This window comes from Equus caballus, chromosome 6 (genome assembly GCF_041296265.1).
Source record: "Equus caballus isolate H_3958 breed thoroughbred chromosome 6, TB-T2T, whole genome shotgun sequence".
Classification (NCBI taxonomy): domain Eukaryota; kingdom Metazoa; phylum Chordata; class Mammalia; order Perissodactyla; family Equidae; genus Equus; species Equus caballus.
The window spans coordinates 41,726,794-41,754,524 of NC_091689.1; the positions used below are offsets into that span (position 1 = coordinate 41,726,794).

Genomic DNA, 27,731 nt, shown 5'->3' on the forward strand with positions numbered 1-27,731 from the left:
TTTAAGTCTTTAATCCATTTTGAGTTGATTTTTCTATACGATGTGAAATATGGGTCCGATTTAATTCTTCTGCATACAGATATCCATTTATTGAAGGGGCTATCATGTCCCCATTGTGTGTTCTTGGTACTCTTGCTGAAGATCAATTGACTGTAGATGTGTGAATTTATTTCTGGGCTCTCACTTCTGTTCCATTGTCCTATGTGTCTGTTTTTATGCCACTACCATGCTGCTTTGATTACTATAGCTTTGTAATATAGTTTGAAACTAGGAAATGTGATGTCTCTAGCTTTGTTCTTCTTGCCCAAGATTGCTTCGTGGTTCCATATGAATTTTAAGATTTTTTTTTTCTATATCTGTAAAGAAAGCCCTTGGAATTTTGGTAGGGATTGCATTGAATCTGTATGTCACTTTGGGTGGTATGGACATTTTAACAATACTAATTCTTCCAATCCATGAACATGGGATGTCTTTCCATTATGTGTTTCCTTTAATTTCCTTACTTCCCATGATGCTCTTTGATGTGGCCTCCTTTTTTACTTCTAATTGTGGTAAATCCACATAATATAAAATTTACCATTTTGAAGTGTATGATTCAGTGGCATTAAGTACATTCACAATGTTGTGCAATTATCATCACTATCTAGTTCCAGAACTTTCATCACCCTCAAACAGAAACCATGTACCCATTAAACAGTGACCCTCATTTCCTCCTCCCGCGAATTCCTGGCAACCACTCATCTGCTCTCTGTCAAGGGGTTTTCTTATTCTGGATATTTCACATAAATGGAATCATATAATATGTGGCTCTCTGTATCTGGATTCTTTTACTTAGCATAATGTTTTCGAAGTTCATCCCCATTTGAATATGTATCAGAATGTCTTTCCTTTTTATAGCTGAATAATATTTCATTGTATGGATATCCTACACTTTGTTTATTCATTCATCTGTTGATGGACATTTGGGTTCTCTCCATCTTATGGCAAGTGAATATATACCTATTGAATAATATGTATACACACACACAAACATTTTAATAGACTTTTTATTTTTTAGAGCAGTTTTATGTTCACAAGAAAATTCAGAGGAAAGTACAGAGAGTTCCCACATACCCCCTACCCCCATAGCACACAGCCTCCCCAGCTATCAGCTTTCTGCACCAGAGTGGTACATTTGTTATAATCCAAGAACCTACAGCGACCCATCATTATCATCCAAAGTCCGCAGTTTAGAGTTCCCTCTTGGTGTTGTACATTCCATGGGTTTTGGCAAATGTATAAGGGCATGTATCCACCATCGTTGTATCATACAGAATAGTTTCGCTGACCTAAAAATCTTTTGTGTTCCATCTGTTCATCCATCCCCCCCCACAAACCTATGGAAACCATTGGTCTTTTTACCATCTCCATAGTTTTGCCTTTTCCACAACATCACGTAGCTGGAATTGTACAGTTTGTAGACTTTTCAGATTGGCCTTTTCACAGATTATTAGCCTTTACACTTGGCAATCCGCATTTACCTTTTGGTCATTGTGTATAGTGCTGCTATGAACATTTGTGCACAAGTTCTTGTCTGAGTCCCCGTTTTCGGTTCTCGTGGAGTGGAATTTATTGAGGACACCCTTGCCTCCTTTTGCCAATTCAGTCTCCCCTTTGTGTTCCTTCCCTCAGAATCTGGTAGAGGCTGCCGAGGAGGCTGACCTGAACCACGAATTCAACGAATCTCTGGTGGTGAGTCCTCCTGCTCCTGGAGATGCTGCTGAGAGGTGTTATGATTCGTCTCCCAACCTGACCAAGGGCCAGGGCCACCTGAGTGCAGGATAAGGAGGGGCGGAGGGAGGCACCACGCGATCTTTTAACGTGCACAAGATTTGTATGAACCTACAATAGTTTGATACCAAAATGCTCTCAAGTCTTTTCAGGAGGGATTTCCGGACCAGGTAGGAGAGACAATTCCCAAGACCTGGGGCGCGGAGGGGAGTAAAGTGGCCATCGGCTCATTCCATAGACATTTACTAGCCAACTGCAGTGCACTAGCCGCTGCATAGATAGGAAGTCAAGAAGGTCATAGACCAAATATCTTTAGTACAAGGCGTGTAGCGAGTCCGTAGGATGGGTGGACAGAGTGTCACAAGCACCCAGAAGGGAAGGGAGGAGCACTCAGAAAGCCCTGCAGACGGGGTGACCGCGTTGGGGCAGGCCTGGGCTGAGGGGCATTTGAGCAGACGAAGGTGTGGAGAAGGGGTTTCTAGACTGAGGGAGAAGAAAAGACACTGAAATAAGCAAACACAAGATTAACCGAGGAAGTTACAAGTGGTCAGCTCTGTGTGTCCAGGGGATGGTGAAGCGGAAAGTGACCATAGAAAGGTAGGAATGTGGCCTTTATTCAGCCCAGAACAGTGCATATTGAGCAGGGAAGGGACAGACCAGATTTGTGCTTTAGAAAGTGTTGTGACACGGGGCAGGACATAGGGGGGCCTGGGGGAGCTGCAAAGGTTAGGGTTAGTGAACCAGGCTGTGTGGAGGGAGTAGGGAGAGGGGAAGAGGGTCTGCTTATGACTCCAAGGGTGGTAATCCAAACAGACCCCCCAACACTGCGGAAGAGCCAGAGACCAGACGGCTGGCTCCACAGTGGGCACGGGCCCTGCCTGAGGCCTGGGCCGCAGGCTGTATCTTGAACAGAGCAGGCTCATCGCTCAGCGACCCACCGTTCTGGGTCCCTAGGAGCCCTGCCACCCTGGAAGAAATTGGTGATGCTGATGAGGCTGCCTCTGTCTCTTCATCTCTCCTTGAATCTATGTCCACCTGTCTGTCCCCAACTCTGGCTGTGTCCACACATGCTAAACAAAGTGGAGAACAGAAGCAATAATCTAGACAATTTTTACATCAATAACCAATCGAATCAACCCTCCACTCCAATTGTCTGGCTGTGTATTTTCCCCTGGATCATGTGGATCACTGCCTGAGTTCTCCCCAGACGGTGCTTGTATGGACACTGTCAGTCTGTCTGACCCGTCTCTCATGTCTGAGTCCTCTGATTTGTGCCATTTCTCCTTCTCTCTCTCCCTCTGCGGGTCCCTCGTGCCTGCACTGTCTCTGTCCGGCTCATCCCCTTCTGCTCCTAGTTTGACTATTACAACTCCGTCCTCATCAATGAGAGGGACGAGAATGGCAACTACGTGGAGCTGGGGGCTGAGTTTGTCCTCGAGTCCAACGCGCACTTCAGCAACCTGCTGGTGAACACCTCCATCAGCAGCGTGCAGCTGCCCACCAACGTGTACAACAAAGGTAGCTCCCGACCCGCCCTCGGCCTGCCACACTCTCTTGACCACTGGGAAGTTGCTAGGGTGGTGCTGGTGGATTTTAATGACTTGCCTCCATTTTCCTGAGAAGCCCTGCACGGTGGTAAACTGATTCTCCAACCTCCTTGACTGAGGAGGAGAAGAAAAATTATTTACACAAACCTAGGGGAGAAAACTCAGTGTTCCCGGATTAGAGGACGTGAGTGTAGCTCTCTGAGTGAGATGTAGAGGAAAGTTGTAAACTAACCCGCTGCAGGCTGGGGGTGTATGTGTGTGTGTCTGTATTCAACAGGTGAAGAATTGGTCACTGTCGCTTCTGATTTAGTTTCTCCTGCATTTCTTCTGTAATGTCACCCTTTAGACCCAGATATTTTAAATGGAGTCTACATGTCTGAAGCCTTGAACCCTGTTTTTGTGGAGAACTTCCAGAGAGACCCGACATTGACCTGGCAATATTTTGGCAGCTCAACTGGATTCTTCAGGATCTATCCAGGTAGAGACATTGGCAGGTTTCTCCGTGATTCTCTGGGCTTCTTCTCTGGGAATGAGGCAATAGGGCATTGAAGATGGACCCTGGCACTCAGACCCCCAGTGAATGGGCTGGCTCTTCTCTCCAAAAGCACCTCCAACCCACACTTTGACACTCTTCACAACATGATGTACACATTTTCAGTAAATAGCTGTTGAATGAATGAATGAATGAAAACATCGAACACCATGGTAACCAGCCAATAAATGCCCACATTGAACCCCCGTCCTATGAAATCATCATGGAAGATGCAAAGGAGGATAAAACAATTCTTAAGAAGTTTACATCCCGATTGGAGTAATGAGGCACGCTCACTTGAAGTGTTCGACAGCAATGTAGGAAATGTCACAGGTTACTATAAGGTTACTGGCCAACCTAATAGATGGAGTAGGGAAAGCTCCCTTGTCCGCTAAGAAAAATAGAAAACCAAAACATCTACCCCTATGTTTGCAAGAGTTCTACCTTTTTTTTACTTCTCACTTAAAGTAATTTACCTCCACGTTTCACTCCAACCCCATTTTAGCACACTGTCCAGAAGGTCTTAAAGCTGCCCTGTTTTTCTGAAACAGGAAATCAGAAAGGTCCTGAAGGACCCCTCTGTGTCCCCAGACTGGAAAAGCTAGTCTCTCTCTAGGAGTACAAAGGGGCCTTGGAGCCCGTGGAGGTCCCTTGTTAGGTGCTCCTGCTTGTGGCTCTGCCCAGATCCACAACCAGCCATTGGTTCTTTTTCTGTTCTCTGGAGCCTCAGTGAACAACGTCATCCCTCCTCCATGTAACAGTCCTTCAGATGCCTGAAGGCAGCGCACATGGCCCTCAAGTCTCTCCAGGACAGAATTCCTGTCAATATCCTACCTCATGAGGGCTTCCAGAGGCGTCAACTTTGTGTGCAAGCAACACAATCCAGGTGTGAGCCCTTCAGTTCTCACGACCACACCCACATTTATAGACGTGCATCCGCCCTCAGGGCACGCTGCTGGCTTGGCCACAACCCCTGATCATGAGGCACTGTCCCCACAGGCTCGTGCCAGCCCGATTGTGTTTATTTTATTTTATTTTTAATTTCATTTATAACATAATAAATGCCTGTATGTACATCACCAACACAAAGACTAGAATATTCCCAAACTTCTCTCTACCTGTATGTTCCTCCTCTGCCCCACTTCTCACCCCCAGTCCCTCCACTGACCAGGTGATAGCTATCCTGAAGTCTGAGTTTATCGCTATTTGGATCTTTTGACTATTTGTTTAGTTTTTTAGTTTTATTTTATATTTACACACGTACACACAGGCACATGTCTGTTTAAACAATATATTGTTTTGTTTTGCTTGTTGTTGAAATTTATAAAGTTAGTTTCATATATAGACTTTTAGAACTTGTTTTTTCATTCAATATTATACTCTGAAGATTCATCTGGGTTGTCACATATGTATCTTGTCATTTTTGTTACTGTATCATGTTTTTGGGGTCAATATATCTGTTTATCCATCCTCCTGATCTTATCTGGGTTATTACAGTTTTTGTTTTCCTTCCTTGTTTTTTACTTTTATGAACAATGTTGCTGTGAACATTCTTAGACACTTCTCCTGAGATACATTATAATGGACTCGTCCATTTCATAGCATGTGGCACAATTTCTTTGTATTATTTCATTGTATGGATGTACCACATTTTGCTTATCCGTTCAGCTGTTGATGGTTACTTGGGTTGCTTCCACATTTCAGCTATTGTGAATAGCGTTGTTAAGAACATAGGTATGCAAATATCTCTTTGAGACCTTGCTTTCAATTCTTTGGGGTATGTACCTAGAATTGGAATTCCTGGATCATATGATAATTCTATTTGTGCGTGTGTGCGTGTGAGGAAGATTGGCCCTGAGCTGACATCTGTTACCAGTCTTCCTCTTCTTGCTTGAGGAAGATTGTTGCTGAGCTAAGATCTATGCCAGTTGTCATCTATTTTGTATGTGAGACGCCACCACAGCGTGACTTGATGAGTGGTGTATAGGCCCCCGCCTGGCAATGTGAACCTGCAAACCCCAGGCCACCAAAGTGGAGTGCACAAACTTAACCACTACACCACCAGGCCGGCCCCTGATAAGTCTTCTTTTTTTTTTTTAAAGATTGGCACCTAAGCTAACAACTATTGCTAATCTTCTTTTTTTTCTTCTTCCTCTCCCCAAAGCCCCCCAGTACATAGTTGTATATTCTAGTTGTGTGTGCCTCTGGTTGTGGCATGTGGGATGCCGCCTCAGCGTGGCCTGACGAGTGGTGCCGTGTCCAGGCCCAGGATCCAAACCGCGAAACCCTGGGCCACCGAAGCGGAGCATGTGAACTTAACCACTTGGCCACGGGGCTGGCCCTGATAATTCTATTTTTAATTTTGGGGGGCATCTGCCATACTGTCTTCCATAGAGGCTGCACCGTTTTACATTCCCACCACCAACAGTGCACAAGGGTTCAAATTTCTCCATATCCTCATTTTTTGGGTTTTTTTTTTATAGTAGCCATCCTAATGGATATGAGGTGATATCTCATTGTGGTTTTGATTTGCATTTCCCTAGTGATTGGTGATGTAGAGCATCTTTTCATGTGCCTATTGGCCATTTGTAGATCTTCTTTACAGAAACGCCTATTCATGCTCTTTGCCTATTTTTGAATTAGATTGTTTGTTTTGTTGTTGAGTTGTAGGAGTTCTTTATATATTCTGGATATTAACGTCTTTTTAGATATATGATTTGCAAATATTTTCTTCCATTCCACAGGTTGTCTTTTCACTGTTGATTGCGTCCTTTGATACACAGAAGTTTTTAATTTTGATGTAATTCAAATCATCTATTTCTTCTTTTATTGCCTGTGTTGTTGGTGTCATGGTAGTGTTTTAATTATCATTTGCTTCTAAATATTTTTAAATTTTCCTGTGATTTCTTCTTTGATCTTTCATTTAAAAGTTATTTAAAAAATAAATTTTTTACATATTTGAAATATATTTTAAAAATACATTATAGAATACATTCAAATTTATAGGTATTTTATAATTATCTTTTTATTATAAATTCCTAATTCAATTGCTTTGCAGTCAGAGAACATGGTGTATGTGGTACTGATTATGTGAAATTAGTTGAGATTTATTTTCATAGCCTGGTATGTCATCAAGTTTTGGAAATATTCCATGTGTGCTTGAGAAGACTCTGTGTGCTCTAATTGTTAGATGAAAAATTCTGCACACGTCATCAGATAGTAGGGGAGGAAGACAAATTCTCTACCCTCTACGTCCTTCTGGCTGGCGTAAGAATTAAACTGACGTGAGACAGAATAACAGAAAATCAAACAAAGCTTTATAATGTGTACATGGAGAAACCCAGGAAAACCGAGCAACTCACCAGAATGGCCGAAGACACCACCTTAAATACTATTGCAGCTAAGGACAAAGGAGGATGTTGAGGGTAGTGGTCGAGGCTTCAAAGTTAGGAAGGCAATTTACATGGAGATGGAAATGCAAATGTTTGTTAACTAAGTGTGTGCTGGGCCTTCTGTAGACAACGTTATCTTATGGTATTAGCTCCATCCTAGAGCGGGCCTTCCATCTTAAATTCATTTAGGCGGTTGGGGGGAAGGTCAAAGTTTCTTTCAGAGTCTTTTGTTCTTAAGAGTAATCAAGGCAAAGAGAGACGTTTGGGGTGGGCACTTCTGATCCTTCACAAGATCAAGCTTGGTCATTATATTGTTTGGATTTTCTACGTCTTTGCTGATTTTATGTCTGCTTAACCCATGTTAGTCCTACAACACTTTTTATTTTAAGTCTATTTTGTCTGATATTTATAGAGTGATACCAATATACTCTTGGCTAGTATTTGCCTGATATATATATTTTCCGTCCTTTTACTTCCAACTTTCTATGTCATTTTGTTTTAGCTCTATGTCTTGAAAATAGCTTCTAGCTTTCTAATTTTCATCCAAGCCAACAATCTCTTTTACTAGATAAGCACATTTAGATTTATTGTATTGATGTATTTGAACATGCTATTATCTTATTTTTTAAATTTCTACTTGTCCCACTGTATTTATATTTCCTTTATCTCCTTTTTTGATAAATCGCCCCCTCCCCCGTTATTTCTCTTTCTTTTCTATCAGTTTGGAACTTATCGATGTGTTTCTGTTCTTTAAGTAATTACTCCTTCAATTTTCTCAGGCATATTTATCACATGAAGTTGTCAAATAATAAATTAAATGATATCTTTACCCTCCTCCCAATCCACAAAGGAATTTAGAATCCTGAGCTTACAGCCCTTCCCCCACCCTGACTTCCATTGTATTGTCATCTAAACCTCCCCTCTGCTATCCCCGTGAATTAGATACTATTCCTGTTATCTGACACAGACATTGCTTGTTCGGAATTAGCTTATCTTTCTTTCAAGCGTCTCATGCTGTTCTCTCCTGGAGCCTTTTCTTTCTTCTTGAAGTAGAACCTCCCAGAGTTCTTTACTGTAGGTCTCTCAGTGGTAAACTGCTTCAGTTCATGCTTTTTTAGAAATGTTTTGTTTCATCCTCATTCTTTTTTTGTTTGTTTATTTGTTTCTTTTTGTGAGGAAGATTGGCCCTGAGCTAACATCTGTTTCCAATCTTCCTCTTTGTGCTTGAGGAAGACGGTCCCTGAGTGAGCATCTGTGCCAATTTCCTTTTACTTTATGTGGGACGCCGCCACAGCGTGGCTTCCCGCATGGCACTAGGTCTGCACCTGGGATCCCAACCCGTGAACCCGAATTCAGAGTGCACGAATGTAACTGCTTTGCCACCAGACTGGCCCATTGTCCTCAATCTTGAATGGCAGTTTTGCTGGGAATGCGTTTCTAAATTATTTTACCTCAACACTTTGAAACTGTTTTTCCACTGTCTTCTGGCTTCTCTTAATCTGCCAGCAGTTTCGCCGCTGCTCCTTTGGCAGTGTTCTAGCTTTTCTGGCTGCTTTCAGGGTATTCATTTATCTATTTATTTGCCTTTGGAGTTCTGCAGTTTCACTGCTGTTTTCCATATGTGGATATCTTTTTATTTATCCTGCTTAGGATATACTGTGCTTCCTGGATCTGTGGATTTGTATTTCTTTTATCAGTTCTAGAACATTTGCCAACATTATCTCTGTAACCGTTGTCTTTCTTCTGTGCCCTTCCTTTTCTCTTTCTGCATCTCTGGTCAGACATATGTTAGACCGTCTCATTCTAGCCTCCACAGGATTCTGGATAAATCCTTCAAACGCATGCATTTTCTCTTTACCTGTGAATAATCCACTAAGCATTTATTTTTTTCAACTTAGACACTTTTTCATTTCTGAAAGTCCCATATTTTTAAGGCTATTTCTTCATTCCTAATCATGTTTGTCATATATGCTTCCTTGTGATTACTCCAACATAGCTCTCCTACATTTTGGTTTTGGTAGTTTCAACACCTGTAGTCCTTGGGAGGGTACATCTTAAGGCCCTTGCTTCTGCTGCGTGCCTCTCACGTGGGCCTGTTTCCAATGCACGGTAGTCTCCGTTTGGGAGGCCGAGCTACTTGTAACCTGTGGCAGTCCTGCAGGCCTGACCTGGGAAAGCTTCCCCTCAAGAGGATTCCCTTCTGTCTCTGCTTGGAGTTGAGGGTACTCCCACCAGCACCAGCAAAACCCTCGTCTAAGGTGCTGGTTCAGACTCGGTTTCTCCTCCCCAGTGCTGTTCTAAGGATCAAATCCCACAACCGTGCTGCTATAGGAATGTGGCCCTAGGAAGGCCCCACTTCTCACAGCCACTGGCAGGCCTGCGTCAGAGCCGTGTTGCTCTAGCTCCCCCTACACCACCTCCGCCCATGGTTCTGGTCCTGCTTCCACCTCCCAGACCTTGGCTCCAGGCTGCCCTGGTCCCTGCCTCTCATCCTTGGAACTCTGCTCCCTTTTGTTTCGTTTTGGGGGCATGATCCCTAAAAACCCCTCCTACTTTGAGAGACCAGCAATGCCTCAAAGGGCACATCTCATCTCAAGTCCAGCTGCTGTGGAACACGAAGGTCCCTTGGAGCTTCTAGACATTCATGATATTGCCACAATTTTTATTCTAGCCCAGACACACTGTATTACAATTTACCTGTTATTTTTAATCTTCTTTTGAATCCACTCTTCCTCCTCATTAAAGCCTTTTCATATAGAGATTCTATGGTGGATCACGTCAATGTTATCTGTGCTTTGAGTGCATTTATCCGAGTTTGTTGTTTAGACGCATAGGACAAAATCTGCCCCAGCGCCCTGCTGGTGAGTCAAGGCAGGACCTTTCATCCGCATCCGTTCATTCTTTCCTTCATGTCAAAAGCATTTATGGAACATCATCTCTGCTGGGTGCTGTGTCAGACGCTGTGCTGGCTACTGGGAATCCCTAACTCAAGGGGCTTACGGTCTTAGAGCCAACAGGAGGATTGTGAGCACTAAGGAGCTTACCCTGACTGGAGGCAGGTGGGCTGAAGTCAGAGTGCCTGGCTCTCCCTCCACTTTGTCCCTGCACTGCTGGATGGTAACGGATGTTAAAAGTCCCACCTCCCTGAGGCTTCCCCTTCCTAACTCGATGAGTCCCACATAGCACGCGTGGAGAGCCCACCTGTGAAAGTAACTCTAACTCAGTCTGGGCGGTTTGGGTGGTGAGTGTCCCCCCATAAGCTGCCACCCTCTTTGCCTGCTGCCTCAGTTTACAGGGAGTCATCTTATGGTCCTACATGCTGTTGCCCAGGTCCTCAGCTGGGCCTGCTCCGGGGTTGTGGCCACCCCGGATGTCAGCACCCAGCCAGGGGCTCTGGAGTGGCCTCTCTGAGCTGGTGAAAGAACCAGCCTTCTCCTCCCCAGGCATCAAGTGGACGCCTGATGAGAACGGGGTCATTGCCTTCGACTGCCGGAACCGCGGCTGGTAAGAGCTCCCAGGGGAGATGTCTCTGGTGCTAGATTCTCTCATATCGCCTTGGCTTTTGCTGCTTCTCCTCTAGTCCCTGCCCTGTACCCCCATCCGAGGATCTCAGGTGTGTAGCACCTTAACCCAATACGAGAGTTGGAAGAGTTGCCAACTGCATTCCTCCCTTCCCCCCACAGCTGCCTTGCTCCAGGACTGTCTTTCCTGACCCAAACCTCCTTCCAAGACATCGACCTGTCTCCAACTCAACCCTCTACCAGGCTCTCCTCTCCCCCAAAACCCCTCCTCTGACAGATTTGCAACAGAATCTGAGGGTGGAATCCAGCTCTCTCCCTTCCTGCTGCCAGCCACTCCGGGCTGTCAGCTGGTATAAAAGAAAGAGGAGAAAGGTTACCACTGGCGCTTGACCTTTCTCCCACCTGACAGGCCCATTAGATGGGCACATTCACAGCTATTGCCCCCAAAATGGTTTCAGAACTATGCTGAGTGGCTATGGGACGTCGTGAGTCCTGGCATCACTGGGGCATGGACTGCGCTTTGAATGTACCTGAGCCAGAATCTGACTAGACATAAGTGGAGATGCTTGGTCAGGTGGTTGTGCTGGCTTTGGTTTCCCCATTGTTGGCCTGCCCCTCTCTCTCTGCTGAAGGTACATACAAGCCGCTACTTCTCCCAAGGACATAGTGATTGTGGTGGACACGAGCGGTAGCATGAAGGGGCTGCGCATGACCATTGCCAAGCACACCATCACCACCATTTTGGACACGCTGGGAGAGAATGACTTTGTTAATATCATCGCAGTAAGTGTGCCTTCCTGTTCTAGAAGAGTCTCACTTGTTCTAGAAAAAAACTTCCTTCTGCCTGCGCTAGGATGTTGTATAGTTACAATCACTTTGACGCTTCATACTGTAGAAGGATTCTCTCCTCCAAAACTGGGGCTCCTAACCTAGGGTCTGACCAAGGCTGGGCTTTAAGAGGTCCATAAAGTTCCTGAAATTATATATAAAATGTGTATGCCCACTTTTCTGAGTCCATAGATTTCATCAATTTCATCAGATGAGTCCGAGGCCTAAGAAAGATCAAGCACCACTGGCCCCGAGTAAATACATAGCTAATCCCCATCATGTGCTCTTGACTGGCACCCATCACTGGAACAGCCTCCCCACTCTGCTGTGGGATGAGTGACCCCTGGCTTCTGCTTTACAAAAGTCCCAGTTTCCCTACTGCCTCATCCCACCCAAATCCGGACCCATCAAGAGAAAGGGGGAAGTAGGGGCGAAGGCCTGGAAAGGGGCCAGCAGACCCTGGTCCTGCTTTTAGAGCAGCTCTTCCTGAGGCAGGCTGCACCTGCACCTGGAAAGGCAATAAGAGGAGGGATAACGCAGAAAGAAATGAGAGAGACAAGTTAGGAGAATGCTTTAAAATGGGATGAAAGAGCGAGCCAGTGCAGCCCTCCAAGGAGGCAGAGTTGACAGCCACCTTGGGCGCATCATTTTGAAGGCCACCTGATCGAAAACTCCACCACCAACCAGCCTGTTTCACTCATCTTGAGTGCGATTTACTTGTCTAGTAAAGAAATACCAAGGCAAGATGGTCTAACTTCAAAACGGTCATCCTGGAGCTGTGAGAATAGCCCCTTTGTCCTTGAGCTGCCCCCTGAGGCCCACGTTGCTTACGCACCTGCATCACTCCTGGACTCCTCCCTCCCTACCTCAATCTCCTCGCCATCCCTGGGCCCAACCTGCAGCAGCAACAGGGCAGCCACAAGCACAGGTCCTGGCCTCCACAAGGGTGGGAGCGTGCTCCTGCTCCGCCCTCCCACCAGCCCTCGCTCAGGCTCCACCCGGCTTCTCCAGCTGGTTGGGGATAGCAATTAGGGGAAGCATTCACTCCCATTGTTTCTCCCACAACACCCCAACGTTCCCCCCAGAACACACATGCAGTTCTACCGTGACTCCCCCACCACCTCCCCTTCTCTCCCTCTCTTATTTAAGCAGAAGTAGATTAAGGACGCCTTCAAGATTCGAATTTTAACTGTGGGGAAGTGGAGTGATTAAGAAAAAGGGGGCAGTAATAATTTGTTTTTCTTCCCACTCCCATCCCCTGTTGATAGCTAAAGGACCTTCTCCGTAAATTAAGAGCAAAGAGAAAAAAAAGCACAAGTTTCTAATCTTCAGACCCGTGCTTTAGGGAGGGGTCTGCACAGGGAAGGCTCTGGAATTCCCATTGAAGGCACTCTGTCTGGTCTTGGAGGCAGAGACCGAAGGAATTCTCTTGGAAAATTCTGGTTCTCTGTGTGCTCCATGAGGTGGACGCCACTCAGCCAGCACCTGAGAAAAGGCCCGAGCCCAGGATTTGAGGGGAGGTTTTAGAGTTAAGGTCCTGCTGTTGTCTCTACTCCCTTCTCTCCACTCAGAAAAATTGCCCAAAGCATGGGGTAACCCAAAATAATATTGGATATGTGCCTCGGTGACCCCAATCCTGACACCCTGAGAGTTGCCTGAGCTTCGTCCCTGGGCTTGACTTTCCACGCTGACCGTCTGTTCTCCCCTCTCGGAACCAGTACAGTGACCACATCCACTACATCGAGCCTTGCTTTAGAGGGATCCTTGTCCAGGCAGATCGTGACAACCGCGAGGTGAGTGTCCATCGGGGCCTGTGCTTCTGAGCCCCTGCCCTGGTTGGGATGGTGGGAAGCTGTCTGTGCAGACCCCTGATGGCCCCTTCTACTTATTCGCATGGCACTTGGAACAGGGGCAAAGCAGGTCTGCAGTTGCCCGAGCAAACAGCAAGCAAAGAGACCTTCCGTCTGAGGGGAAGCTTGCTTATTCAGAACTAGTTTTTCCCTCTGTGGATTATCCAGGCCTCAGTTTCCCCCTTTGCCTCCTCTGTGGGCCTTTCCACTATGTCAGTCTTCATGAGAAGCTTCCCGAAAGGGAGAGAAATTGAAACCCATTGGGTTGAGTCCTTTTCAAAGGCCAAGGAGGAGAGGATGTGGCTTCTTTTTTAAAAAAAAAGTTTGAGTTTGCGTGTCACAGATCCTTCCCTCTGTGACTGGGGAATTTGGGCTTGGCTTCCGCTTGAAGCCAAGCCCCTAGTGGGTCCCTAGAGCCCCTGGTGGCCCCTGCAGTTTCTGCTGTGAAATTCCCACCTTGGGGTAAAGGGCTGGGATGCTGAGGATGCTGGGACCTGGGCAGCTGGGTGTTGGCCTGGACGGTCCTCCCGCTCTGGTTGGGCTCACATTGGGTGTTTCCTGCCGGCAGTGGGGATGGATTTGCACTGAGCCACTCACTCTCTTGGTTTATCTTGAGGGTGTTTGAGAAATGTCTGTTGTAGGGGTCCAGCCATGAAATTAGCTGGGTCATGGGAAGATGGAGCCTGCAATCATGTCCTTCTGGGAAAATAGCTGTAAACGGCCTCAGAAATCAAGACTAAAGATGAAGCTTTCCTGGCCCACTTGACTGACTGACCTTCCTCTAATTTCTTACCCATGACAGCATTTCAAACAGCTGGTGGATGAGCTGATGGTCAAAGGTGTGGGGGTCGTGAACCAAGCCCTGACTGAAGCCTTCCAGATCCTGAATCAGGTACCCACACCTGACGAAGCCCAGGATGAGTGAAGCCGTTAGGAGACAAGGTGGAGGTCCCGGGAGGGGCAGTTCATGGCCGGTAGTCATGGCGCCCCCCCTTCCCCACACAGTTCCAAGAGGCCAGGCAAGGAAGCCTCTGCAACCAGGCCATCATGCTGATCTCCGACGGGGCCGTGGAGGACTACGAGCCTGTGTTTGAGAAGTATAACTGGCCCGACCGCAAGGTTACTTCTGCTGGGGGCGAGAGGGGAGGCGAAGGGTCCAAGGGGATGTTCTTGCACTGCCGTGGATGGGATGGCCCAGAAAAGCAGGCCTGCTCTGAGTTCAAGTGCTCTGCCTCATTAGCCCCATTAGTAAATTCCGAGAGCATGTCCCCAGTTGGTGCCACATAAACATGGTGGCCCTGGGCACAGGGGCTCCTGTGAGAGGGCTCAGATGAGAGAACGGAAGGTGGCGGTGAGACGTGGAAACTGCGGACTATGACCTCCATCCTGTGTCTGCCCCAAGTCCCATGGCCCCCCCAAGTCCTGCTGCTGCCTGGCCCTCGGGGTCCTTTCTAGTCCAACAGGGTGAGAGTGGAGCATCCAAAGACAGCAGAGCGCTGGGCCTGACACCTAAGACTCAGAGACGACCTGTTGACCCACTCACGGCCGGGAACCACGGCTGCTGAGTCAATCTGCGTCCTGTGCATTAGGTCCGAGTTTTCACTTACCTCATCGGGAGAGAAGTGACTTTCGCTGACCGCATGAGGTGGATCGCGTGCAATAACAAAGGTAGGTGTCTAGAGCAGAGCGCCTGAGCACGGTGGGACGCGTTACCCACCTGGCCCGAGCTGCAGACTGGTAGCTTCTGCCTGGGGCCTTGCAGAGGAGCAGCGCTGTGTCGAGGATGACAGTATCTGGCCCCGCTTCTTACTTGGAAAAAGCGAGATACGATGTAGAGTGCTCCACAGAGCCCGAGGCAGCGCTCGATTACTCCTGTGGGGGCTCCAAGTCATAAAGTCACCTGAAATGAAACTTAGAGGGCGTCTGTGCAGTGTTTGCAGAAGAGAGAGCCGGCTCCCCAAATCAACCTTTTACAAACCGCAATCTAGAAAACAGAGTGAGGCAGGGGTGGGACCCACATTTTAAATGAAAGTTCTCTCATGCCCATTGACTCTGGTTCTGCTCCCAGACGAAAAGCAGAGGGTCATCATTTTCTTTAGGACATCGATCTGTGTGCTAACAGTTGTCTCTGTCTCTGGCCAGAAGCCAAGCCCTGGGCCTCATGGTGCCGTCTCAGGCCCTCTTGATCCAACCAAAATTAATTAAGCCGAAATCTACCGTGTGCCTGACAACATGTCCAGGCGCTGGGGAGTCAGCTGTGGTGGAGACAGACTCAGTCTTGCTCTTGCTACTGTCCGCAGGGGGAAAAACAGGGGAGCCATCAATGACCATATCATCCGAGGTGCACTGGGGGCTCTGACTGCACAGAGAGCTGGGACAGCACTGGGAGAGGCTCTTCCCCACTTAGGGGTGGCAGGGAAGGCTTCCTGAAGGAGGGGGTGTGCAAGCTGAGACATAAAGGACTGGTAGGAGTCAGCCAGACATAGAGCACAGGGAAGGGAGTTGCAGACAGAAGGAATAGCATGGTCAAAGGGTCTGAGATAAGAAGCACGCTGAGAACTGACAGCTGTTCCATTTTATTGGAGTGTGGAGTGAATGTTTTGTGGGAGGTGATGAGCAACAAGACAGAGAGGTAAATGTGCTACATCATCCATTGCCTTGTAAACCATCCACTCTTTTAAATCTCGCCATGGCTACAGTGAAGAGGCTGTGGCACCCTCCCCGTAACTGAGGAAGGACAGTGGTCAGAGGAAGGAGGTGGGGGGTTTCGAACTGCTGTCTTAGATGGGGCTCACTGAAACGGACCCTGAGACAGAGCTGCCTGCGGGCGGGAGAGCTCCTGGAAGACAGCCCTGTACGGAAGTGAGGAGGGCAGTCTTGCAAGAGGGGGAAGCTGACCCACAAGGCCCTTGCAATTGAGGCCTTGCTGCTCCCATGGCAGCTCTGGAGCGGGGAGGGCCCCTCAGAGTTCTCCCAAGTTGAGACAGGGTCTGGGCCTTTGTAGCCAACATCAGCGCCACTGGCCTCCAGCTGTCCCCTGGGAAACAGATAGCCCTGTAGGAAGCAGCTCCTGGTGGCCCAGAGCAGTTCTCAGTGAGGGGCCCCGATGTGAGCCATGAGCAGCTGGGGGAGAGGGTGTGGGTCCTGCAAAGGGGTTCCAAGAGGAACACCGAGCATCCCACAACCATGTGGCCCTTCCCCACCGCCAGGCTACTACACACAGGTCTCCACGCTGGCAGACGCCCAGGAGAACGTGATGGAGTACCTGCACGTCCTCAGCCGCCCCATGGTCATCAACCACGACCATGACATCACCTGGACGGAAGCCTACATGGACAGCAAGGTGGGGCCCTGACCCCCTCCAGAGCTGGGGACCCCAGGGAGTCAGAGGTGACTTCCTGGGCCAAGAGAGGGGTGAGCAGAGCACCTCCTCAGGAAAGGTTGTGAAGCAGGTGGGCACTCTCAGCCCACTAGCAGGTCCACTGCCTCTATGCTGCCCCAAAGGCCCAGAAACCCCGTGAGCAGACCTGCGGGGCCGCCCTCTGTGGAGCTCCTCTGCTCCAGACTTGTCCTGCCTCCTTCCCGTTGTCTTCACCTCCCTCATAGTCCTGCTTCCCACCTTTACGGGAAGAAAGGAGTCTGACCAGTAGTTCGAGACACTATAGCTTCATCAAGTGTCCCCTTCCTGGGCCCCTGCACTGTCAGAGAGACTGCCTGTAGGCGGCAATGACTTACACAAAGGGAAGACATCAAAGGTAGAATGTTGAGATGAGACGAGATGTTTTTGGGCAAGAGGGACCTGCCTGGCACTTTTCAAATCACATCGCATACACAGCCACCTGCTTCAATGATGACGTGTCAGACGGGGATTAAGAGAGACCTGAAAATAGTGACTTAAGTAAGAGAGAAGTGTATTTCTCTCTCAGGTAAAAGAAGTCTAGAAGTGGCTGGCCCAGAGCTGATGAGGAGCTCCCTGGTCATCAGGAACTCAGACCGTTTCCTGCTGTCCCTTTGGCCAGCACTCTCCTGGTCCAAGTGGCTAGTGGAACTCTAGTCAACTGAAACTACTCACTTTCAGAAAACCTTACTTCTGAACTCTAAATTGAAAAGTCAGATGAGGAAGGGGAAAGAGACTTGATGGTTAATGTCTAATGCATAGAAACAATATTGTCCTATAATTATGTTATATGATAAATATCACTACAAAGGCAATTATATTACAGTATATTAATGTAGAAAAGCAACATGTCGTACACCGTAAATTTATACAATGTTAAACGTCAAATGCACTCAATTTAAACAAATGTTCTCCACTCTCCGTAAAGCCTGCTGTGGGCTTCCGTGGCTCAGCGGCCCCCTTTAGCGGGTCCTGATGAAGGTTGGCCTTCTCACACACACCTGCACACAGTGCTCCTCAGGGCCTCCCTTCTGATAAAGCGGGGTGCGCGTGGGAAGCCCCCTCCAAGGGCGCTGAAGGAGCTGGCACAGTGAGATGCAGCAGTCCTGGAGGAGGGCCATCTCGGAGGCCAGGAGTGATCCGGCTCTGGCGTTCCGAGTGGTGGGTCTGTGCCCTGTGTGTGTTAGGGGTGACCCCCAGGCCAGCGACAAGTGCACCAAGGCCTGCCCTTGCACTGTGGTTCCTCACACATGTGCTGTGTTTGCGGGTGGCTCTGTGTCAATGTCCCTTTCCCTCTTAAGTGGCCTGGGCTGCATTTTGTGCCAACCTTGGGTCCGCAGCAGAGATTTCTGGAAAAGCTCTTGCTGTGCTAAACCTCTTTGTTTCTGGGCATGCAGGGATGGGCCTGTTCCGTGAGTTCGCGCTCATCCTTGGTGTGGCCAAGACCAGAGGGCTCAGTGAGCATGCTTGGGAGCTGGGTGCCGGGCTCTGGGGTGCCGAGACTCTCCCCAGCTTGGGACTTTCCTTGCTAAGTGACATCAGCCTGTCCCCCTCTCCAGCCCACCTCTCTCCTCCAGCATTTCTGCCAGCAATCCTTTTGCAGAGAAGGGAAACCTTGTTTGGGGTTTCTTCCTCCCATTGGGTGATGACACTGAGTCGTAGTTGGCATCAGCGACTGTGGGTCCTCTGCACTGTGGCCTCTGAGCCCTCCGTCCTTTGCTCTTTCTTTCCTGACAGCTTCTCACCTCGCAGGCACAGAACGTGATGCTCCTCACCACCGTGGCCATGCCAGTCTTCAGCAAGAAGAACGAAACGGTGAGAGGCCACTCCCTGAGAAGCTGCAGCAGGGATCAGAACTTGGGGCCACCGGCCGGCATCTTTAGACCAGTGCTTCTTGACTTGGCTGGGCGTCAGATCCACCTTGGGAAGGCTGTAAATGCAGATTCCAGGCGCTATGCCTGAGGAGCCACATCAGAACCTCTTGGTCGGGAGGGGTTGGGGTGAGGGGTGGGGTGGGGGTCGGTACTTCCCAAAGCTCCCCCAGTGATTCTGCTCACCAGCCTGGGGGCGTCCCGCTGCTCTGTGCTTGGGGCCACTGCTTCAGGGATACAGGGCTCGAGGGGCTGCCTCCCAGCCTTCCTGCAACACCACACTTCACCCACCAGGGCGGGCAGTCTCTAACTTGTTCGTAAAGTCCTCTGGCGAGCTTTGCATCCTCATCTGGTCAGGAAAGGTTTCCCGACAGGCCTGTGTGTTTCAGGGCGCCCGCAGAGAAGAGTCCCTCGGATTCTGATACGTCAGCCTCTGCTATGAAAATTAATATTTCATTCAACTTCGTATTTCATTTAAATATTACAATTTAAATATTAATACTGGACATTAATCTTCCCAGTAGCTGCGATTACTCCCAGGGCATCTTCTGGGAGGTTCTAGATTTTTTCCCAGGGAGCTCAGCCTAAAATCTAACTGCAGAGGAAGGACCACATGAGGCCCCTCCTGGGCTCTGAGAAGGCAGAGGGTCCAGTCGGGCCCTGTGCACGGGGAAGCCAGGTCTCCCCCGACCCTGGTGTTTCTCCTTCCAGCGATCCCATGGCATTCTCCTGGGTGTGGTGGGCTCTGATGTGGCCCTGAGAGAGCTGATGAAGCTGGCGCCACGGTACAAGGTGAGCCTGGGTCAGGAGCCTGAGCAGGGTTCACAGGCAGCCAAGGAGCCACCCCACCAGGCTCAGGAGCCCCTCTGCAGGCAGTGCAGCTAAGCCCCGTGCAGGCCAGGGCCCCGCCATCCCACCCCTGGAGAAGTGCAGGCACCGAGCATGGGAACAGTGGCTTGGACTCCTGGGACCCTTTGTCACCACCAGCACTGCGTTGCTTTGTGGCCTTTAGCAAGTTCTTTCCCTTCCTGATGCCTCAGTTTCTCAATCTGCTCTGCCATGCCGTGCAGTCCTGTTTTGGGAGTAAGTGAGATGATCCCATCAAAGCACCTGGAGTGTGTGGTGGGAAAGAGGCCAGGTGGTGATTGGTATTGTTATGGTTGCCGTAAAGGCAGAATTTGGAAAGGAATTCCAAATTAGTAGCTGGAAGCACGGCACTTGCTCAGTTATATTGCTATGTGAAAAACTCACTGCTGTGAGCTGCCATCTTTAACCATCCTGTGGTCCCCAACCCCTTCCCAAGTCCAGTTCTCCAATACACGCAACAAGTCTAATGCCCCCCAACCCCTGTCTTTGGCAGCTCGGAGTGCATGGATATGCCTTTTTGAATACTAACAATGGCTACATCCTCTCACATCCTGACCTCCGACCCCTGGTAGGTAAAGATCTTATTTGCCTTGGAATCCTAAGTATACGGGATTTGGGGGTAATTCATAAAACAGTTAAATTTGGCTCCATTTAAGAACCCAATGGGTAATATGAGAAAAAAATTAAGGCGTAGTCCCTGATTTGAAATTGCTTATAATCTAGCGGGAGAGACAAGGCAAAAATACATGGACAAATTGATGAACCGTCTGGAGAGGATGCAGTGAAGTAAGCAGTTTTCTCTGTAGGACATAGCCGTACGCTCCTGTCACTGCCTCTGTTGCTCTACACTCCCTCTTGGAGTCTGACAGTGGTATCAACTCCAGGGGCCCACCCCAGGGGGTGTGAACACTGTCGAGTTAATAAAAATGTCAGGGGAGGACTCTCATGGCGGGAGGCAGCAGAGCTGAGGCTCCTCACAGTTTGTCTTAGGATGTGTTCCCAAGCGCTCATCCCTCCTTCCTAGCTCCCTCCGTCCTGATACAGGGGCTGAGGACATTTCCAAATGCATTTAACTATACAACCAATGGCCAAGAGACAGTTGCATCATTTTTATCTAAAAATTCTGCCTCCCGGGCTAAGGGCTCCCTGCTGCCTCTGGTCATGGCATTGGCCACTGTTCATGGCGATAATGGCCACACCTCTCAGTGTGATTGTTGGGGGCAGTGGAGAAAGGGAAGTTAAAGTCCTAGAGGAATTTAGCCCTTTTCCCTCTGCCAGACTCACGCTGAATGGAAGATGGCACCTGAGGACAGTGGCTAGCAGAGCACCTTTCCGAGAACCTATTCAGGGGCTCGTCTGTCCCAGATGCCACTTGGAGAGATCAGTCTAAGCCACATTCCATTCCATTTAGTTCAGACAGATACTGAGTGTCCACAAGGCAACTGACTGAGCTATTTAGGGCAAAATATAGGGGTTCTGAGAAGAGAGAGATCAGAGCACACTGGAAACCACTCTGTCTTCCCAATTCAGACTCTGCTGGGCAAGTATCTGCTCCTATAATGGGTCATTGACCTATACCAGTGGGTTCTGTTGGGGGCAGCCCCAGTGCCAACAAAATTACTCACTAGAGAAATAATAAATATGTGATCCTGGCGCTGACTTGTACAAATACGGGGCACTGATCAGAAACCTATCTGTCTCCATCTATGTAATCTGGAAGAACACAAGGCTTCAACCAATCAATTCATATTGTGGACCTACCGTGTACCTACTCTTATAATGCTCTGAAGAATACTATAAACAGAAGTTATAGTTTAATTAAGGAAATAGACGACACACAAATAGACCTACACAAATGAAACAATTAGAGAATAATACCATGCAGAACATTATTACATAACGAAAGATACAGTAAACCCAACATAACGAGATTCCTAAGGAAAGCACTATTAATTTATGATAGACATTACGGAAAACACTAGTAGAGTTAAAAAAACGAAAAATAATAGAGGATATGCCTAGTAATAAATTGAAAGAGGGTCAAGAGGCATAGTTTTGGCCTGAAATCTTTCTATGTCAGTGCTCAAGTAGGATAATTAACAAGTAGAATTTTGGTTTTAATTAGAGGAGCTAAAGATGATCTTTCAGGTATCATCAGGAATTAGGAAATGGTAATGAATGAAGAATGTCACACGTCACTCAAAAAAAACACATCTAGTGTAAAAGACAGCAGGTCAGTGCTGTTTGTCACGAGTATGGACATCAATAAGGCCAAGGATGGGAACGTCATCCAAGCGTGAGTGAGGAGAAAAAGAGAAGGATGAGAGGGGGACACTGTTGTGGCAGTTATACTACACATCTCGTGGCCAGGCAAGAATAAGGATACTTTCTTGGGGGGAAAAAACCTGGCAGAAGCAAGATACACAGTGATAGAGGACTTCAGCCATTCGAGCATCTGCAGGGGCCCCATTCTGCTAAAAAGTAGACCCTCTGATTAAATTCTTAACTTACCTGATGATAAAACTATCCTCTTTCCTCTTTTCATAAGCTTGCTAAACTTAACCTGGGAATGCCTAATAGTGGCTAACTTGATGATATCTGTCTTAGCATCAGAGAAAGAGACAGAAACAGAGAGAGAGTGAGAAGTCAGGACCAGAAAATAATAATAACATTCAAAGAGTGTTGACTAATGGCTCTGTGTCAAGCTGGAGGGAGGTCTTTATTAGGCACTGCAGAATCTGGCTGTCCTTGGCTCTACCTCATTCAGAAAGTCTATCAACAAGATGAAAACACAGAAGGCAGATGCCACAAAGTCTGGAAGGTATGGCTAATACAAGTGAGAAAATTAGTATTCAGAAGGTATTCTTCTAAAACAATGGGCTGAAACATATTGGGGATGCATGGAAAGCTCTGCAAAATACTTGATGCTCAAGTATAAGATTATGAAGACGTAATTTAACAGTGCATCACATGAGGAAGGCCAAGGGGATTCCATTGACTGAAAACTCCATTTGAGCTGCCGGGGCAGAGTAGCCGTCCAGGGAGTCCAGCAGAATCAGAGGCAGCAGTCAGAGCTCTATGATATTTTGGTGCATACAAGTCAAACCTTGCACCACACTAGTCAGACCCCATCTGAAATGCTGACTTTGTCCTGGGCACTCTGTTTTGGGAGTGACATTGGCAAAGGAAAGCATTTTCCAAGGGAGCCGAGGCATCTGCAAACTGGAAATGTCTAGCTTGAAGAAGCGAAGTCTTAGGAGTGACAAGCACCTTTGAAAATCTCAAGGGTTGTCAGGTGGAGGACGTTCTGTGTAGCTCCAGAAAGAACCAAGACCAACGGGTAAAGTCACAGGGAGACCGACTTCAGCTCGGTGTGAGGAGGCGCTTCCTGGAGGGGAGAGCTGTCCGTAGCTGTGACGAGCTGACTGCAAAGTAGAGGCTCCCCATCACGAGGACAACACTCAGACCCACAGAGCACCTGTCACAAGCGCTGGCAAGGGAAGCTCTGCCTCGGGCAGAAGCGTGGCCAGATAACCTTGATTTTATGGGTATACCTGAGAGGCTTTAGAGACGAGATGAAACTTGAGCAGGCCCTTGTGCTGACCTTGTGTTTCTCTTCCTGACCTGCCCGTTCCAGTACAGAGAGGGAAAGAAACTGAAGCCCAAGCCTAACTACAACAGCGTGGATCTCTCTGAAGTGGAGTGGGAGGACCGAGCGGAAACCGTGAGTCTGCTTTGGCTCGACAGCCAATGCACGGGTCAGCTGCGTGGCTGTAAGCTCTTAAATCACTCTATTCCTCTCAGACAGAGCCTTTCCAAGCCCAAGCCAGAAGCAACTTCTATAATGGGCAATTCTTTCAACAACTTTAAAAATACAACCATGTCTTCCTGAATCATAAGGATTACTGAGGCTGAATGAGGTCATGTCTATAAGCTACAGAGTTTGAGTTCTAGTGATGTTTTAGTCTGGCTTTTGGTGTTAGTAGCTCATCCTAGAGGAAATTGTCTCAGTAATATGACACTATGTGCCCTCATGCATCAGTCCATGTTGGAGGATTATCTTGTGAATGTTCAGAGTTACAAGCTAAAGGGAACCCAGATTAGGTCTATGGGTCCTCCCAGTATTCTGCTCAGAGAAAAAAGGGAAAACCAAAAGCATCCCTTGGCATCACCTCCAACCTGGTCAGTAAAGCCCAGTGCCCTCCACCCCAGTGCAAGCCAAGGAACTAACGCTGTTATCTTTCCTCTTGAAGCTGAGAGCAGCCATGATCAATGGGGAAACAGGCTCTCTCTCTTTGGACGTGAAGGTTCCGCTGGACAAAGGGGTAAGTTGCTGGAGAGAGTCAGGGTCTGGTCCCAGGAGGCAGCATCACAGTTAGTTGAGCTTTGGGGTGGTGACAAGGGACTTGGACTTACCTGATTAGAGCTTAAGACTTGAATGCTTGCTGCAGCGCAGAGAGCTGGATTGGAGGGCACATGCCAGTGCGCGTCAGCCCCAGGGAGGCATCTGGCCGATGAGCCACCACACACGTCAGTGCTTGCTCTTCGGAAGCTACTGAGCGGGGCAGCGGGTTAGCCCGAGTCACTTACAGCTCTTCTTTCTTCCTTAGGCTACCTGCTATCTGGCCCTTTTGTTGTTTATGATGGAAAGGGGAAAAGCAACAGTTGATTTTGCAAATTATTAGCAGCTCTTGTAAAACATGATATATCGGGAAAAGTGGAAAATAATTGCTATTCCCCGTAGCTGATTTTCATCTACTGTAACCACAGACAATCAAGAATCGATGCCCTCACTGATACAACTCGTCTTCACAGACAAGCACATAATGATGATATAAAAAATCATTTCATCTTCTCATTTAAAAGGTTCCAATGCATTCATACGGAATTTGCAATGTCCCTTGACATATTTACAAATGTCACCTCCTCCCTAAAAGCCACCCCCACCTCCTCCTCCTGTTGCCCATCTGCCTCAGCTAAAAGAACACGGGCATCTGTCTGCAACAATTAGACCCAAGTTCTTCCACAAACACAGACCTCCGTGGAAGCCAAACAAGAAAGCACGAGGAAGGAAAAGCAATTCATTGCATTCCTTTTAGACGCATGCGCTGATTTTCACTGGGACCAGTGTCTGCTTGCCCTTTATAAGCTCTGGGCTGAGAAGGGCCTCCTTTAGGCAGACTAGGCAATAGCAGTGATGCAAGGGCAGCAGCTCCTTCTCCTGATCCAAAAAAGGGGAGGTTTCTTCCACACACCTCTGCCTTTACCCTAACCAGACTCCTACTCACATGCACAAAGGAGCCTTCAGCTAGCCCGGCCCTGCCAGAGCATTTAAGGTAGGACTTGTTTTCACGCTATAGTGAAAAATTTAACCTGCACTTGGCACACAGCATCTTCAGGACGTTTGGGCGTGGCTGTACTTTATCAGATTCAGACAGCGGATGCAGCCGGTGTGGTTTGTCTTCCCATCTTTCCTCTCAGTGCCCAGCGTTCTCCTGCTGCCTTCACATGTCCCAAAGCTACCAAGGGAGAACCCTCACCAGATCCAAGCAGTCCAAACTTCTCCCAAAACCTCTGCCTATTCCTTCGAAATTTGTCATCGCTGCTAATAAGCCACGCAGGTTAAATTTACCATTTAGCAAAGGCTTCCTGGCACGTGGGTGCTTTAACAGAAAGAAGTAGGGTGACAGTGGTCATGATTGTGACCGTGATGGATGTGTCATAACACACAGGTGTTCATGCCTTACTCCTGCTACTAGTAATAATAATAGTAATTGCAATAATAATGGCAGCTAACATTTATGAGAAACTAGACTAAGCTCTTTATAAGTATCCACTCAGTTAACACTTACAACCCTATGATGCAGGTACTAGCCTATCCCCATTTACAGATGAGGAAATTCAGAGGCAAAACTTGCCCAGGGTTGCCTAGATGATGAATTGCAAAGCCCACAAGTGTCTGATTCTACACCACACACTTTTAGCCATTATTGTATAAGGCCTTTCTGTAGGACTGGCCCTGAGTTCTTAACTCACTCACCAGCCTTAGAGATTCCCAGGAGTGTCTTCAGAACAGCATATCTATTCCATCTTTGAAAGTCCTTGCCTTCTCCTCTCCATCTTCCCCATTGTATCATACTCGGCCCTCTTTAATTGTTCATCTCTTTACTCTCACGCCCGTAAGCTACCGTGCCTGGACCGTGTGTAGGACGCTGTGGTGGGATAAAAGCCATACGGAGGGGTCCAGCCTCTCACGGCTCTGATCCACTGTGATGCTTCTCCCCCGATGTTGCTACATTTTGTTCACTACCACCCGCTCTGTCTCCCCTACGTGTCCTCCTTTTTCAACAGTCACATTCGGTCCCGTGGTTTTCTTGCCTGCCAGGCTATCCCAGTGGTGCCCTTCACCTGACAAGCTTGTTCCTCAGTAGAAACACTCTTCAGGTCTAGGCCAAGGGAGGCTTTTTTAAAGCATTGTGGGAATATCTGTTAGCATTCCAGCCATCCTCCTGGCAGCTGATAACCTGTTTTGTTGTTTTCTCCAGGGGATTTTACAGGCATCCTTATTTTCCACAGATCAATCCAGACCTTTCTCCATCTCCCCTAAAGTCCAGACAGGCAACAATGGTGGCATTACCAAGGACAGTAGGAGCAACCCCAGCATAATTTAGAGCAGGACTCACAAACTCAAAAACTTTTAGGGCCAGATAGGCCGTGTTCAGAAATGTGAGTGAGGGGAGCAGACAAGCCTTGGTACTGGGGTGCTGGGAGCTGTGGAGGACTGGAGGGCGCACGGGCTGTCTAAAGGAGCCATTTAGGAATCCTTATGTTTAAATGTGTGCAACTAATTCCAAAGGCAGTAACAACACACTCTGGGCTGACAGGTAGGATATCAAACTTGTAAGCAGTCCAGCTTTGGCCTGCACGCCTGGATGGCAGGCTGTTTGCCCCAAAATGTGGACCAGTAACAGGCATCATAATTTCTAACCCATCAGTACCATCCTGGTCAGATATCCTGGGACATGTTTAAAAGAACAAACCAGAAAATCAAAGTATCCTGGAGAATCTTCTCCAGGACCCTTTTTATCATTTTCGCATTGTTTGATGGTTTAGAACAAATAATTGGCAATGAACGAGGGAGAGCGGTAGACAGCGTGTTCTGTACTAGCCTTCGGGTGCTGACTTGGGTGCACAGGGTGTACACACACGCACACACCAGCAGCTGGCACGGCAGTTAGAGCAGCTTCCCCCGTATTCCTCCAGTGCCTTCTAATCCCTGTGCTCTGGGTTTGGGGAGGTGACATCACAGTGCTCTGTGGCACTCTCTCATTCTCTTCTCTTTCTCCCTCTTTCTCTCTCTCCCTCTTTCTCTCTCTCTCTCTCTCAGCCTCTCTCTCTCTCTCTCTCTCTCTCTCTCTCTCTCTCTCTCACACACACACACACACACACATACACACACACTCCTTTTTTTTCTGGCAAAGGTAGGCGATCTATTAAAAGGGGAGATTGTTCCTACACCTCTTTACTCACCTTCCAAACCTCTCCAGCTCTCTTTCTCCTAACAGGGTTCAGGGACACCTTCTCTTTCTCTCCTTCTTTCTTCCTTTTGCTTCACCTTAAAGTTCTCAAAGTTCTGATTCCAGTCGTGAGGGAGTAGCTTGCATTAGACTAACCCTCCGGTAGATAACAATTATAAACCTTGACAAAATAGAAAAACAAACATTTAAAGCCATGCGAAATAGACTAAAAGCCGTCAGAAACAAGGATCGAAGGGGTTTCAACCCTTGAATCAAGAGAACTACACTGGGTGAGATACACGTTTACGTGGTTTGTTCCCTGAAGGGCACGCCCCAGTTCATTTGGAATGGAACAGCTAGAATTCAAGCAGAAAGCTGTAGTTACCATCTTGAGGCATCAGAGAACAGAATCTGGGCTCCCAGAGTGCCCAAAAATGAGGGGAGGGACTCTAGAAATGGATCTACAGGTGTGCCAGCCCCAACGTATGTATACAAAGTCCTCTCAAATTCTAGGCTTCCCTCCAAACTGCAAACACACAGGGAGACTCGAAGTACCCAGTAGAAAGCAACAATTGGAAAGATGAAATTCAGAACAAGGATTTCAGCTACTGCCTATGGTAGTGGGGACAATTGAAAGTC

General features: G+C 47.9%; 1 protein-coding gene across 1 annotated transcript in view; it reads left to right on the plus strand.

Moving 5' to 3' along the window:
* Window positions 1-27,731, plus strand: part of CACNA2D4 (calcium voltage-gated channel auxiliary subunit alpha2delta 4) — a 105,431-nt gene that overhangs the window by 8,335 nt on the left and 69,365 nt on the right. Inside the window, exons 4-18 of the mRNA XM_023642900.2 lie at window positions 1,672-1,731; window positions 3,126-3,288; window positions 3,664-3,795; window positions 10,685-10,745; window positions 11,395-11,545; window positions 13,309-13,383; window positions 14,243-14,332; window positions 14,446-14,559; window positions 15,030-15,108; window positions 16,650-16,783; window positions 18,575-18,652; window positions 19,420-19,500; window positions 20,069-20,143; window positions 23,213-23,299; window positions 23,829-23,900. Of these exons, the coding sequence (XP_023498668.1) occupies window positions 1,672-1,731; window positions 3,126-3,288; window positions 3,664-3,795; window positions 10,685-10,745; window positions 11,395-11,545; window positions 13,309-13,383; window positions 14,243-14,332; window positions 14,446-14,559; window positions 15,030-15,108; window positions 16,650-16,783; window positions 18,575-18,652; window positions 19,420-19,500; window positions 20,069-20,143; window positions 23,213-23,299; window positions 23,829-23,900 (1,452 nt within the window). The remainder of the gene's footprint in view (window positions 1-1,671; window positions 1,732-3,125; window positions 3,289-3,663; window positions 3,796-10,684; window positions 10,746-11,394; window positions 11,546-13,308; window positions 13,384-14,242; window positions 14,333-14,445; window positions 14,560-15,029; window positions 15,109-16,649; window positions 16,784-18,574; window positions 18,653-19,419; window positions 19,501-20,068; window positions 20,144-23,212; window positions 23,300-23,828; window positions 23,901-27,731) is intronic.